Here is a 16,002-nt window from a genome sequence, read left to right as displayed (position 1 = left end):
TCAGGTGAGGAGCAACATGCCCTTTCCTTCCCCCTCCAGCAACAAGTGGAGTGGGTCTTGGAAAGGTAAGGGGGGAAGGTCGTAGAACACATCCAAGGGGTCGTCCAAAAAAGTGGGGGTGTCGAAGAGCAGGTCGTTCAGGTCAGTTGGGGAGTCTAGGGACGGGAGGCAGGGTGAGGCAGGCCGAGGCAGGATCGGTGAAGCTGGGTGAGACAGGTTGTGTGAGGTAGGGTGAGGGTCAGCATTGAGAACCTCACTGAGAGCCCTGATATAGTCCACGGCCAGGCGCAGTGTTGTGATCTTGGTCATGATGGACGGGGTGCTGGCCGCCTCTACCTCCACAGGCTCGGGAAGCACCTGTCGCAGAGTATCGAAGGCCTTGTTGATCTCCATCAAGCGGTGTCGCTCCCTGGCATTGGTTGTCTTTCTGCGGTATTTTGACAGCGGCACTGATCGCGATTTGGCCATAGCTCCCCTTGGGGTCTTGGCCACCTCCTGCTGCAGCCTTTTCACCACCCTGCGAGGCCGCAACCTATATTTCTCCCCCTCCCGCGTCGCACATTGGTCTAAGCTCTCGCACCGTACCATCATGCAGGGTCACTCCATACACCAATATAGAAATCACCACACCGTTCCACTGATTACACCTCCAGTTTTTGGAGTCACTGGAGTTTGTTGCCTAGATCAATACTTATTGCACCGTCGAGGTCACCAGGTTTAATTTCCTAGATAATTTTTTATTGCAATGTCCAAGACATTTGGGACTGTTATCCTTGGATAATTTCTTACTGTATTATTATAGGGAGCTGGGAAAGAGTCTCACAGGAAAATATTTGCCTATGCATGCCCGTGTCATTCATACGCATGGAAACCGTGCATGAGAAGAGCCAAGGAGTCGCATGCTGGTGCCTCACCCCTAATAGGCGAGGAATTAGATGAGAGTGGTAGGGTGAGGTGAGGAATGCTTGTGTCCCGAATGCTGCTGGCAGGTTAACCCTTCTCCCCTGCCACTTCCTCTTCCGATGGAAATGTTCCCAAATTAGGAAGATTCTCTTCTGCTTCTTCCAACGACAGCTCCTGGGGAAAACCTCACTTCCTGCATGTACGTCAACCCCACACAGGTATTCTAATAGCAGGTGTGAGGTTTGGTCAGGTGGTTTTTGCGGTAGAGGAGATGGGGAACTGTGGCACGTGAACTCCGACGCAAGAGACAGAGCGGTACACACCCTCTTTGGCCAGCCGCCCGAGCAACACTGAGGACTAGTTCACCTGTTGCCCCCTCCAGGCCAGGATCCACCCACACCGGGTCAGCCAGCCAGGCAGTGGTTGTTGTGTGTGTGTGTGTGTGTGTGTGTGAGAGAGAGAGAGAGAGAGAGAGAGAGAGAGAGAGAGAAACAGACAGACAGACAGACAGACGGACAGACAAACGTCTAGTTGAGAGAGAGAGAGAGAGAGAGAGAGAGAGAGAGAGAGACTGAAGCCCAGTTACACTCTTGTAGGCGCATACTAGTTCAGTATGATGAATACATTATTTTGTGAAATCTCAGCAGACAAAAACAGTACCGGTATGGATTAGTCTGTAAAGTTACTGATATGCATTGTAATGTGTCAGGACAACAGAGGCAGCGAGTTTAATATGCAACACAACTGCTGTCAAAGAGCTGTGCAAGTGTACATTAATATTTAGGCAAGATGGGACTGTTGCAAAGCCAAAACTGGGATGCCACAGCATAATTCATATCTCTTATTGATCAGTGGTTCTGTATAATGAATTTTCGTATGTATGATGATCATCAGGAGTGCTGTGCATGTAGAATGTATTATGATCTACAGGCAGGCATACTGCATAGAATGGTCAGTTTGATGTCAGCTATGAGAGTTAGTACCGGTAACTGAACCAAAATCCCTCAACAGTTTTCAGAAGGAAGTACAGTAACTGTATCTTGCCAGTCTGTCTTAGGAAAGAACGAGATGGTGAAACACAGTAGCGTTTGTACATTATGTACAGTGTTTCTTTTTTTTATTAGTAAAGTGAGGTATAGCTCACCTTTAAGGAAAACTAATGTACTGCTTTAACCCTTCTTTTGCAATAGACCAATGTTTTCCATATGACTTAGTATGAGTAAAGTTATTAGATTAAAAGTGAATGGAAGAAGTATCACGCCAGAAGAATTGACTTTCACAGGGATATAATATGAAATTGTTAGATACATCAAGGCAAGAACATTGGACACTGAGTGAGTGAGTGGAGAAAGTGGCTATGAAGGACTCGCGTGACGTCACTGCGCAGACTGGGCTTATTTTAGTCACCTGGCTGACTGACCTGGTGTGAGTGGATCATGGTCCCCTTCAGACCTCCACACGTGCCCTCTCACCAAATAGTTTCAGAGTTTTAATCTTCGTGTTCTGTTGCAATTTTGTTCTGTTCCTGTACCTAAGTCTACCTCCTGATACCCAGTCCCAGGGTTCATCCTGTCTGGCCGAATTTAAAGAATCTCCAAGCCTTACTGTCACCATCACCCATCTTTTCTTCTATCCCACCACTCTAAACACTCTTTTATATTTTTCTTTTCGTTGTCTTTTTTTTTTTTTTATCTGCCTTCTTTCCTCCCATCTTCACCCCTCCCAGTAAATCCCACACACACGCTTTGGAAGCCATGTGCGCGTGAAAATACACACACACACACACACACACACACACACACACACACACACACACACACAATCAGATCCATATCCTTCAGGCGTATCCCATCCTCCTTGTCCTAACCACGATACAATCGTGTAATTCGCGATAGAAATCCGGATGTAAGTGTATAATGAATAAATTATGACTCACGTCAATCTGTGGAGAGCCAGAGGAGGCCGGGTTGGGGCTGTGGCCTTAGGTGGGATGTGGTAGTGTGGTTGGGTGGGAAGGAAGGGGATGGGGGGAGCGGGGCGGGGCAGTGCGGGGCCAGGATGGGCGGAGATGTTTAGGGTGGGGTTGGGTGGTGCTGGGCGGGGCGGGGTTGATGCGCGCTAGCTGATGTTAGAGTTAAGAGGAGCAGAGGGAAGTCGAGGTTTAAATGATGGAGAACAGAAGGTAATCACAGTAAATTTCTTATCTGTGGACCCAGTCTAACGATGAATTTAAGAGAAAAGTGGATTTACAAGTCTCGTTTTCCTGAAGTCGGAACAAACTGCATAGCCTTACTGAATACTGCAGAAATCACACACACACACACACACACACACACACACACACACACACACACACACACACACACACACACACACACACACACACACACACACACACACACACACACACACACACACACACACACACACACCGCATATAGATAGATATAGTTATTCACCTTTTAATCATAAATGCTGTGTGTAGTAACATTTTAGCCCAGATGAAATAAATAATAGCACTTTTCAACCCTGGCAAGTGCAGTTTGTCATCTTATGTATGACCACTGTCGCACCGAGTACTTCTCCCTTTACGGTTAACTTCTCTGATGCACGCAGGGAGATTGAGAGTGAGTCTTCGTGTTGTGTACTAATGTAGTGCATTGAACCCATTGCCACTGTACAGTTTTTAGTCCCCTGGTGGTCATGTAAATTAAGGAACTCCAGCGAGAGACACAGGAAGTATGAGGACAGAGAATGAAGGGAGAGGGAGAGGACGGGAATAGGGGGATGAAATGATGGAAAGACAGAAGATGGAGAGGGACGGAAAGACGGGACACAGGGAGGGATAGAGCAAAATGAAGGAAGGAAGAACGGATGACAAGAGAAAAGGAAGGAAAAGACAGGGAGAGACAGCGTACCCAAGTGTTCAGTGTGGACGACAGATCAGAGCAGAGTTTGTCCAGTGGGTGGAGGGGACCAGGACTGGGTGGAGGCCTTACAGGTGAATGAGCGTGAGGGTCGTGGTTTATGTGGCTTTAGAAATTCCGTAGCACATAATCCTTAGCGAATTATAGTATACCTCAGTTTCCTCTTGTACGACTTTGATGCAAACCACGTCGATATTAAGGGAATGTTAAAAAAAGAAAATGTTAAGATGTCATATATAAAATAAATCACTAAGGAACAAGTGCAACGAAGCCTCCTATGCCAGCCAGAATTAGACCCTGAGTGAGGAGGAGATGGGTAGATGGAGGGATATGAAGATCGGATGAAGGGATACAGTATGAAGGATTTCGAGACTGAAAAAGTACAAAGCTATACCGTATATTCAGAAGGAAGTTAAACAAATAGAGAGCCAAAAACTGGATCACTTTGTTATGAGATGACCGGACATGTGGAAAGTATTTACTATACCCGTTTCGCCTTAACTTGACCCAGATTTTCTTACTTTTCCAGTTTATTTCCCTTAGATCAAAGGCAGAAGACAATGCTACGACTCTACATCCTCCCGACCGCACTCCTTCGTGACTAGCCATATATTCCATTGTTAATCTGTTGCTACAGCTTACTTATCAAGATGGAGGGATGGTAATTTTAGGCCAAGTTACAGTAAAAGGAGTATTACCTATCATCCAATCCTTTATTTCCCACAAGGAGCGTAGGGGGTCGGGGCTAGGCTACTTACCAGTCTCTCTTTCCTGAGTGGAATTACGGTATATCTGAAGTAAACTCCAGTCTCTCCTTGATTAAAAATCTTTATGGGCTACAAGCGGTTGGAGCGACGTATTACAGGGAAATTTCTCCTTGAGACGAGAATGCAGAAGGAACAGGCTGATGCGAATACCTGATTGCTGATGACGCCGGAAGTAACAAAGACGGTAGGATTTTCATATCTATTTATCTGTCTGTCTATCTATCTATGTCTGTCTGTCTGTCAGTGTATGTGTGTGTGTGTGTGTGTGTGTGTGTGTTGCTGTTATTTAATGTCAGTTTCACAAATGAATTCATAAAAATTGATAAATAAACATATATTAATACAGCAGAGAAATTGGTCGGATTACAGAATAGTACCGCTCGCTAAGCTTTTCCGATAATTAAAATGGACTTAAAGGGAGTATGCCCCTATTGCTGGTAAACAGACGCTGTAAATCCACTGTAAAATAAAGAGTATATACAGCTGACCTGTTTATAGCATGTAAGTTGCAGTATTATATTTTATTGAATTAGATCTCCTTTACTTTTTTTTTTCTTTTTTCACATGGCATGAGATGCTGAGTGTATCGGCCAGGAAACGTTAGTCAGCAAATCACACACACACACACACACACACACACACACTCTCTCTCTCTCTCTCTCTCTCTCTCTCTCTGCATGGATATTACAGCGTACCATTCTCTTGTGTCATTTACCTTGTTTCAGCATCGGCACAGTTTGCATAAGTAACATACCCGAGGATACTGAGTTATAAAGAAAAAATCGCCAAAGGGAAGGTGTTAAGAAATCGGCATATCCACATAAAATACGATCGTTGCTCAGACACAGGACAGCGAGGCCCAGTTAATACAGAATATTATCTGCGGTCAGCAAGAGATCGATACTCTAAAGATCGCGATGGTTGTAATCTGTCAGACATCCCTAACCCCTTGCAGCTGTGTTGTTGGCCAAGTGTAGCCAGACTGGGGGGGGTGTCGGTTTGGCTAGTAACCAAGGAGGCTCAGTCCTGCTGCATAACGAAGGTTCTTTGAATTTCACGCATCCAAGGTTTACCATGCGTGTTCTAGGGGTGGCCCAGTTCCTTGCGGGGAGGGGGGACATTAAAAACATAAACATAAAAATGGCACAGTCAAGGGCAGTGTCAGCAAACTTCTTCTGACCATAATTTGAGTTTTAATTACATCTAACTATTTTGGGGGAAATTAGATAACTCATTTAACCCTCTCAGTCAGGTAACATGCATTCTTCTTTTTAATTTTCCATTCTTTTTTCATTCTTTGTTAGACCTTTGATGAATTAAATCAACCCAACTCGTTCAGACCGATGATATGCCTATATCTTTATTCCTGCTATCTCCAGACAGTATTATTTAGCTCTGAAGAGACTTTTCGAAGTGGAGAGGTTAGATATGGCCTTGGAAGTGGAGAGGTTAGATATGGCCTTGGAAGTGGAGAGGTTAAATGTGGCCTTGGAAGTGGAGAGGTTAGATATGGCCTTGGAAGTGGAGAGGTTAAATGTGGCCTTGGAAGTGGAGAGGTTAGATATGGCCTTGGAAGTGGAGAGGTTAGATATGGCCTTGGAAGTGGACAGGTTAGATATGGCCTTGGAAGTGGACAGGTTAGATATGGCCTTCGAAGTGGACAGGTTAGATGTGGCCTTGGAAGTGCAGGGTTAGATTCAAGGGGCATAGAAGGACCTCTAGGGGTAAGAGGGTTGATTAAGGCGAAGTCTAAACCCTCCAGCTCCAAAAGACACTCCTGGGCTGAATAAAATCGTCAGAAGGAAGCAGGAATATATTGAGAATTACGAGAGAGAGAGAGAGAGAGAGAGACAGACAGACAGACAGACAGACAGACAGGCAGACAGACAGAGAGACAGACAGGCAGACAGACAGAGGTGATGGGGGAAGGGGAAAGGAGAAAGGGTGGGTGACAGAGGGAGGGAGAGGGGCAAAGATAGTGGGGGGGAAGGAAGGTCATGCCCCAATATTGATACAGACAACAGAGGGTGGTGGCTGCAGTGCTCAGTCATGCTTCTCAGATTTCTTCCCTACTGTACAGTCACATGACGTCTTTTCTGTTTTCATTCCTGCTAGGCTACCTCCAAACGAGTTCTTTCAGTCTAGGGGTGGCTTTAGGAGCTGGAGAGCATTTTTTTTTTTTTTTAATAACAGAACAGAGGGGAAAAAAATGAATAAAAAAAATCCATATACATGATTACAGGTTTCCTCCATTCATAAAAACCCTGTAACAGTTGGACTTGAACAGCCGTAATTTGAAGTGGGAGGGAAACCACTCTGGAGAAGTGAGTTCCAAAGAGATGCAGTTCGGGGAAGAAAAGAATTCTGATAGCCCGAAGTTCTGCAATATGGCAGTGTGACAGTCCAATCATGAGCGCTACCAGATGCCCATGTTGTGCGGGGAAAGACATGGAGAGGCGGCACAATGGACGCAACTTCTGAGCATTTGCCATAAAAGTATCTGTAAAATAATGCAAGGGACGCAATATTCCTTCTCACCTGTAGGGGAGGTAGTTTATTTGTAATGGCAGGGTTATTAATAATTCTAACAGCATTGTTCTGAATTTTGTCTAGTTGTTTTTAGTGCAACCTCTCCACGTCCGTTCCACAAGGGTGAGCAATATTGTAGCTGAGAGCATACATAACTCTTATAAATTATAGCTAACTGCATGTTAGTGCAGAAGTTACGGACTCTGTACAATAACTCAAGTTTCTTTGAAGTGGTCTTAGCTGATCAGATATGAGAGGTCCAGCTGAAGGCAGTGTTAAGTGAAACACCGAGAATTCCAGTACGTTTAGAGATAGGAATATTAGTACACACTGCAACTATCTGTTTATCTATTTGTTTATCTGCCTGCCTAGCTATGTATCTCTGTTTATTTGTATTTTTGTCTACATCCATCTTTATCTCTACTATCAATCTACCTTTATTGCCTTCATGGCCCTTTCAGTATTAGGGGTGTCTCCTAAACTTAATAAAAAAGTTTGATGCTAGCTAGAACAAAATTTATAAAACACCCGTTGTTTGAGAGGAGCTTGGCACTGTCCACACACTACGCGTTCAGCATGGAAAGGGACGCCTTCTACTGTTGGCACCAATATAACTAGGCTGATCCACTTCCAGCCCATGCAGTCATTACTTGGCGTCCTCCCTATCCCCTGAAAGGAGGATAGTGAGCTGCAGGAGGAGGGCAACTCAAGTCTTTGGTCCACCGGGAGTTACATTCAGGCGAGTTTGAGGCCACAACAATAGCAACAGCTCTGTCCTACAGTCCTGCTCCATGGCACATTATACACCACGGTAAAGCAGTATTACTTACATTAAAGTATACCAACAGGGTATATGTGTTTCCCCAAGACATAAACATACATATAATTCATATTCTATCGCCTTCCCTTACCCTCATGTGTACGTCGATTTTTTTTTTTTTTTTTTATGCGAGGAAGAAGGAACCAAAGGCCATGGCCCGCAGTAACAGTTCCCTCCAAGAGAAAAACAAAATACAAGAGAGAGCCAAATTCAAGATCCGATCATTTTGAGATGCCTGGACACACTGCGTTTGAAAGACTGGAGATCATAGGCAGCAGGAAATACAGATAGAGGGAGACAGTTCCAGAGCTGACCTGTTGCATAAATGAAAGACTGGGAGTAACGGTTGACTCTTGCATTAGAGAGTTGGACAGAAAAGGGATGAGAGTTTGCTGCCAGACGGGTGCTACGCGCCCGTCGTAGAGGTGGAGGAATGCAAGCAGACAGTTCAGCAGAGCAGTGACCATTAAAGTAGCGATAGAAAAGAGATAAAGATGCAACAGTGCGGCGAAGAGACAGAGGTTGAAGGGAGTCAGTAAGAGGAGGAGAGTTAATGAGACGAAAAGCCTTTAACTCCACCCTATTGAGAAGAGCTGCATGTGGGGAGCCTCCCCACACATGAGAGTTGTACTCCACACAGGGGCGGATAAAACCTCTGTACAGAGTCAACAATTGTGCAGGGGTAAATAAAGAGCGGAGTCGGCTTAGCACACCCAATCTCTTGGAAGCAGATTTTACAAGAGATGTAATATGGTCTTTCCAAGATAAGTCCCGAGTAAATGAAACCCCAAGCATGTTCAAGGATGATGCAGGATTAAGCTGAATATTATTAAACATTAATGGGTATACCTGTGGAAGATTTTGTCGGGTTGATAGGTGTAAGAACTGAGTCTTAGATGCATTAAAGACAACCATATTATTTTTACCCCAGTCAGCGATACGAGCCAAGTCAGACATTAGGTGTGCCATAGCCTCATCCCTTGTTTCTTGAAGTAACTGCTGAGATGGGCGTTGCGGGAACCGAATGGAAAGGTGAAGGGTGGAGTCATCAGCGTATGAGTGGATAGGGTTAGATGTACAGCTTAGAAGATCATTGATGAATAAAAGGAAGAGAGTTGGTGATAGGACAGAGCCCTGAGGAACACCACTGCTGATAGATCTAGGAGAAGAACGATGGCCGTCTACAACAGCGGCTATAGAACGACCAGAAAGGAAGCTAGCGATGAAGGCACAGATAGAAGGATAGAAACCGTAGGAGGGCAGTTTGGAAATTAAAGATTTATGCCAGACTCGATCGAAAGCCTTTGAGATGTCAAGTGCAATGGCAAAGCTTTCGCCAAAGTCCCGAAAGGAGGATGACCAGGAGTCTGAAATGTAGGTGAGAAGATCGCCAGTGGAGCGTCCCTGACGGAACCCGTACTGACGATCGGAAAGAAGGTTGTGATAGGAAAGATGCCTTAAAATTTTTCTATTAAGAATTGACTCGAAAACTTTTGAAATACAGGACGTTAAAGCAATTGGACGATAGTTGGAGGGTTGGGAGTGGTCACCCTTCTTTGGGACTGGCTGAATGAGAGCAAACTTCCAGCAAGAAGGAAAAGGTACAAGTTGACAGACAAAGGCGAAAGAGTTTGCCTAGGCAGGGTGTAAGCACAGAAGCACAGTTCTTGAGAACAACAGGAGGGACCCCATCAGGCCCATATGCCTTGTTAGTGCTGAGGCCAGTGATGGCAGAAAATACATCAACTGAAGAAATTTTAATGTCAGCCATGAGGAAGTCAGAGGGGAGAAGTGATGGAGGAACAGCACCGGAATCGTCTAAGGTGGAATTGGAGGAGAAAGTCTGTGCAAAGAGATCTGCTTTATCAGTAGAAGAAATAGCTACAGAACCATCAGAGTAGAAAAGAGGAGGGAAGGATGATGAGGTAAAGTTGTTAGAAAGATTTTTGGCAAGGTGCCAGAAGGAGCGGGGAAGAATTCGAGTTGGAGAGTTGAGAGCATTTAGTATGGATGAAATTATTTTTAGTAGAGCGAAGAACAGACTTAGAACGATTCACTGCAGAAACGTAAAGAAGATGTTATTAATGGGTGGGTTGGCTCCGGTACATATAGTAGGCCTTCTCCTTGTTGCGGACAGCATTAGAACAAAGCGTGATTAAACCAAGGCTTTCTTGCATTAGTCAAAGTATAAGAGAAAGTAATGTAATGCTTCCATGCCCGAGAGAATAACCTCCGTAATGCGCAAGGCACACTCAGATGGCTCACGGCCATGGAAGCAATAATCATTCCAGGGAAAATCAAAGAAGTACTGCCTGAGGGCCTCCCAGTTCGCAGCTCCAAAATGCCACAGACGACGTTTCCCTGGAGGGTCCACAGGCCGTACCGGAGTGATAGGACAGGTTAAGGTAATAAGGTTGTGATCGGAGGAGCCCAACGGAGAGAAAAGATTAACAGAGTAAGCAGAAGGATTAGTTGTGAGGAAGAGGTCAAGTATGTTGGAGCTCTCTCCAAGGCGGTCAGGGATACGGGTAGGGTGCTGTACAAGCTGCTCTAGGTCATTAAGGATAGAAAAGATGTAGGCTTGTTCACCAGGTGAATCCGTGAAAGGAGAGGAGAGCCAAAGTTGGTGGTGAACATTGAAATCTCCAAGAATGGAGATTTCAGAGAAAGGAGAAATGGACAGAATGTGTTCCATCGCAGAAGTAAGATAGTCGAAGAATTTTTGATAGTCAGTAGAATTAGGGGATAAGTAAACAGCACAGATATATTTAGTCAGAGAATGACAGGAAAGCCGAAGCCAGAGTGTGGAGAATTCAGAAGAATCAAGTTCAGGAACACGAGAGCAAGATAAGTCGTTGCGTATGTATACACAACAGCCACCTTTGGCTTTGAAATGAGTATAGAGAAAGTAGGAGGATACAGAAAAGGGTTTGCTGTCGGTTGCCTCAGACAGCTGAGTCTCCGTCAGAAAAAGAAGGTGAGGTTTAGAGGAGGAGAGGTGGTGCTCAACAGAGCGAAAGTTAGATGAAAGGCCGCGAATGTTGCAGAAATGAAGAAGAAGAGAGTCAGACAGTGGTTCCAGGCACCTCGAGTCGTCACCGGGAGAGGGGCAGATGGCAGGGGCATTTATGGTCCCCCCCCCTGGGGACTCCGAGGCTTGATTAGTAGACGCCATTTTTGTTGATTTTTGAATAGGAAGTGTAGTGTGTACTGTGCATGTAGTTTGGTGAAGATAGTTAGAGAAATTTGTACTGGAGAGCATGCTGGCCTACTCTCTGTGTAACTGAGACACTGAAATAGTTCAGCAAAGGGGGATGGTCAGGAACTAGTCCTGAAGGCTGATGAAACGGGAGCTCCAGCTCTCCCTGTCATCAGCTTTCCATCCACCTCGGGAGTACTGCCCTGCTCGACTGGTGCTACAGTCTGGCGCTCATCTTCTTCTCACACCGCGCTTATACTAAAGTGGCATTTGGATCTTCATCTCAACACTACATTTTCTCTAAATATGAATAAATACAATGTGTATAGTAGCGAGAGACATAATTCCAATGTGGAAATGTTGTCGGCACCAGAACATTGCTCGCCACACCTTTTCGACGTTCCCGTCGACATTGCTGTCCTAACTACAGTGTAGCCTAACCAATGTGTAGGGTAGCTAACTATTCAGGTAAGTCCACTTGCGATCCGCGAGTACGGACCCGTGGTTTTAGTGGATTTCGCACTCGGCCCTTTAGATAGTAGCCCCAAACATAGATGCAGGACAAGACCACAAGAAGTAGAAGACCAACGCCAGGACAAAAATATGGAAGGAGAAAGGTATGAAGAGAGATAGGACAGAACATTTGGTTCTAAATCAGTTTTGTTCAGGTAGGAGAGGAACTGTACTCTCTTCAATACATGAGACAGCCTATTCACATCCAATAGAGAAACATTGAATGAAGGTAGAAAGGGTCGTAACTGGGATGAGAAACTCACTGACAAGGCTAGATGTTGCTTGTTAGGTAGAATTACTATCTCTTTACTGTGCAACTCACAATAATCGGGTGCAACATAGTAACCGTTTACCGTAAGGAACTGGTTTTGTGAGGCACACGTCAGTGTTACGTCCTCTGTCTCAGGAAAGAAGAAGTGTTGTTTCGCATGTACATGAGCATGGAAACTGACTTCAATTGAATGAATGGGTAGGAAAGTGCAACGTTGTAGTGTAGAGGAAGTGTTTGTGTCCAACAAGGCCATCTTACACCCCTCTGCCTTTGACGGTATGAAGACAAAATGGAAAGCATGACATACATGGAGATCAAGAAATGAGGCCTTACACTTTTCAAATTCATCCACAGTCGTTTCTGCTATATATCCTTTGTCATCAGAGACAACTAGCACCTCTGGTCCCTCCCTGAGAATGACAAGTGTATTGTTAGTAGTAGCAAAAGGAAAAGGAAAGATAGGTCGGGGTCTAAAACATACCCTGGTAAAATATAATCGTAATCCAACGCTTTGATAAAAAGTTATTGCCGAAAAACACTGTTCCACTGCCTCTGGAATCCATAGTAGGGTAAACTGTACATCAACGAAGCCTGGTTGTGGATGATTTAAAAATCTTTTCTGTACGATCTCTGAGGCACAGTATACACACGCCCACACACACATACGAGTATATATATATATATATATATATATATATATATATATATATATATATATACACACACACACACACACCGCTCGCCGGTTTAGTTGTAACGCTCTCGCTTAGCATCTGCTAAGACGTGGGTGTTTGCGCCTTGCTCGGGATGCGAAAAGATTTACTGACGAAGCGGGTTGTCACTGTTCTCTTTAAGCAAGACGATGTGTGTGTGTGTGTGTGTGTGTGTGTGTGTGTGTGTGTGTGTGTGAAGGTCAAGGCTTTGCCCTTAGATCGGACTATATGAGCTCCCAGCTCTCTTCCAGGAGGGTAAATTGCTGATGATCACAATCATCACGTGATCGTGACCGACCCGGTGAATTATACACACACACACACACACACACACACACACACACACACACACATATATATATATATATATATATATATCTATATATATATATATATATATATATATATATTGTAACATAGCCTATGATTTCATCATCCTTTGTGTAATTTTAACGCACAGTTGCTGCATGTTTGATCACGAGCGTGTTCTGCCTCAGTCCCCCCCATCTACCGTTATAGTAGAGTAAGTCGTCCTTTCTGTTATTCAGTGCGGGATTGTCGACCGTTTGTCCCCATCGCTTCATTTGCGCGTCCTTATTACAAGTTGTATCAGGCTCTGCTGGCCCCTATCGAATGAGCACCGTCTCTGCATCATTGCCACATAGATCTGCTCCTCATTTTGTTCACATCTCTGTCCTCCCCTGTACAGATATTATTATTGTGAGTGCTCAAGAAGTCTCCAACCATCTAGCAGCTGTGTGTAATTTGAGTATAACTGTTGTTGTATTTTTTCTTGTACTGTATAGCATAGGTTTAATTTGTAGGCCTAGTGAAGTTTTTGTAATTCGTGTGGGGTTCTTTGTCAGTCATTTTTGATAATAGTTTGTATCTGTAATTATTTATCTGGCATTCACTGAGTATTATCTGGTATCTCATTTTATCAGGGCTGACTTAGATAAATTTATTCTTGCTAATTTCGTGTTAATAGAGGCTATTGCAGTTAACCATATATTTAACCTGTTTATTTGCCATTACATTATCCTTATGAGTCCTGAATGTTTTGTTGTTAATTTAAGCATTAAACTTTAACTTGTAATTTTACCTAACTCTTTTGTTTTGAACCTGGAACTTTACGGGACAGTAGTGATTATTAGTATTCTCACTTAAAGTGTACATTATCTTTCTCTGTTCCGTAACATAAATTTGGCGACCTCATATCAGGATATTCAGGATATTATCATAAGGATATTGCTTGATATTTTGTGACTGTTACTTATCCATGATGGCTACTATTTCTACACTTGATGAAGCCAAAGATTTTTTGTCAAATGTGCAAACAGTGTGTGATATAGAAAACAGAACAAAGAATGAACTTAAGCTTGTTGCTCAACAATTGGGAATTGCAGTTCACTCTCATCATTCTAAAGATCAAATTGTTGGCATGATTAATAAAAGCTTGTTTTAATGTAACTCCTCCAAATGAGCAAACGCAGATTGAATTAGCTAAGTTACAGCTAGCTCTGCAGGAGGCTCGTGCTAAAGAAGCTGAATTTCAGGCAAATGCTAAGGAGGCGGAATCTCAGGCTCGGATTCAGGAGGCACAGATACAGGCACAAGTTGAACTTGCTAGGATTCAGGCAGACCATGAGTATCGCATGAAACAAGGTGGAACTGGATCATCTAGCTCTGATGATTTTGATGTGGCTAAAAATGTTAAACTTGTCCCTCCTTTTAATGAATCTGATTTAACAAAGTATTTTCAGTTGTTTGAGAGGGTAGCTACAGGTTTTAATTGGCCTAAGGAGTATTGGCCAGTACTCCTTCAAACTGTTCTCACCGGTAAAGCTCAAGTAACTTATGCATCTTTGCCTCAGGATCAGTCTGATAATTATGATGTAGTTAAGAGCTTGATTCTTAAGGCCTATGAGCTTGTTCCTGAAGCCTATAGAGTAAAATTTAGGACAACTTACAAGCAAGATAAGCAATCCCATGTTGAGTATGCAAAAATCAAAGAAGATCTGTTAGAGCAGTGGTTAAATTCTAAGAATGTGGATTCTGATTTTGGTAAATTTAAGCAGATGATTTTGCTGGAGGATTTCAAAAGGTGTATTTATAATGATGTAAGCCTATATCTTGATGAGAAAAGAACAGATAATTTGTCTGATGCTGCAGTTTTAGCTGATGAGTATGTTCTCACTCACAAGAGATATTCTAAAGAAAAAGGGAAAGCTGAGAGTAAGTACGTTGCCTCTACTCAGAGTACAGGTAACAGGAAAGAGAATAAGGATGATGTTTCTCAGGAAGTAAATACCAGCTTCACCTCTAGATTTCAGAAAAGTAAATGTACTTATTGTAGTAAGCTTGGTCATACTACGGAGAGATGTTTCAGGAGACAGCGTGATGTGAACAAAAAGGAGTCTTTAAATATTCAGTCAAGTCAATTGGTCTAGTGTCCACTCTTGAGAGTTCCCAGAATTCTTTAACTGAGTTAACTGAACCTGCTTTGAGGGGTAACTTAAATTCTCATGATGGAGCTCCTCTTTTGAGCAGTAACGTGGGTGACACTCTCAAGAGTTCATGTGCTAATTTCCTGTCTGATGGTTTTGTCAGTCCTCTGGACAGTAATGACAGGAAATCAGTTCAAATATATCGTGATACAGGTGCTTGCCAATCCCTTATGCTGACCAGTGTTCTAGGCTCTAATTTTAATTCCTCTGATGAAACTGTAATCTTACAAGGTGTAGGGAATAATTACATCTCTGTTCCTCTGTGCAGAGTGAATTTAGAGTCTGGTTTTGTTAATGGTTCCGTTATGGTTGGGTTGGTTGAGACACTCCCAATGTCAGGTGTAACTTTCTTACTTGGAAATGATATTGGTGGAAGTCAAGTGTGTCCAGCTCCTCAGTTGTCTAGTGAGCCAGTGGCTGTGTCCCAGGATTGTGATGTCCCTGATGTGTTCCCTGCATGTGCTGTCACTAGGGCTAAGTCTAAAGTTACTGGTGATTTAGAGGATAATGATGATGATGATGTTATCCTAGCTGACACTTTTCTTGCTAATTTGGACCACTCACCAGATGAGGCAGTACCCCGTAGTGTTGATAATTTGTCTCGTCAAGAGTTGGTTGAGTTGCATGTTGCTGACCCTGAGTTGAAAGGTCTAGCTAACTCTGCTTACAGTGAGGAAGAGTCAGCTGGTGCTTCTACTTGTTATTATGTAAAGTCAGGAGTACTTATGAGGAAGTGGAGACCCCCAACAGCATCAGCCGACTGTGAATGGGAGGTTGTACATCAAGTTGTCATCCCTCGTGTTTGTAGGCAGGATATCATTCGAGTGGCTCATGATTCCAGTTTGGCAGGACA

General features: G+C 43.7%; 1 protein-coding gene across 1 annotated transcript; it reads right to left on the bottom strand.

The window, feature by feature from the left end:
• LOC145396313 (uncharacterized) lies at positions 1-588 on the bottom strand. The gene has a single exon (XM_080269714.1). It carries the CDS (start codon positions 586-588, stop codon positions 1-3), a length of 588 nt encoding a protein of 195 aa, XP_080125840.1.
• Between the last annotated feature and the right edge of the window lie 15,414 nt (positions 589-16,002).

Source organism: Coenobita brevimanus, chromosome 36, assembly GCF_032717465.1.
Source record: "Coenobita brevimanus isolate Jiangsu-jjx chromosome 36, ASM3271746v2, whole genome shotgun sequence".
In the NCBI taxonomy this organism is placed as follows: Eukaryota; Metazoa; Arthropoda; class Malacostraca; order Decapoda; family Coenobitidae; genus Coenobita; species Coenobita brevimanus.
This window is presented reverse-complemented; position numbering and strand designations above follow the sequence as displayed.

Excerpts from the sequence above, each read along its gene's own strand:
- LOC145396313 (XM_080269714.1), bottom strand. The coding sequence starts at position 588 with ATGGTACGGTGCGAGAGCTTAGACCAATGTGCGACGCGGGAGGGGGAG.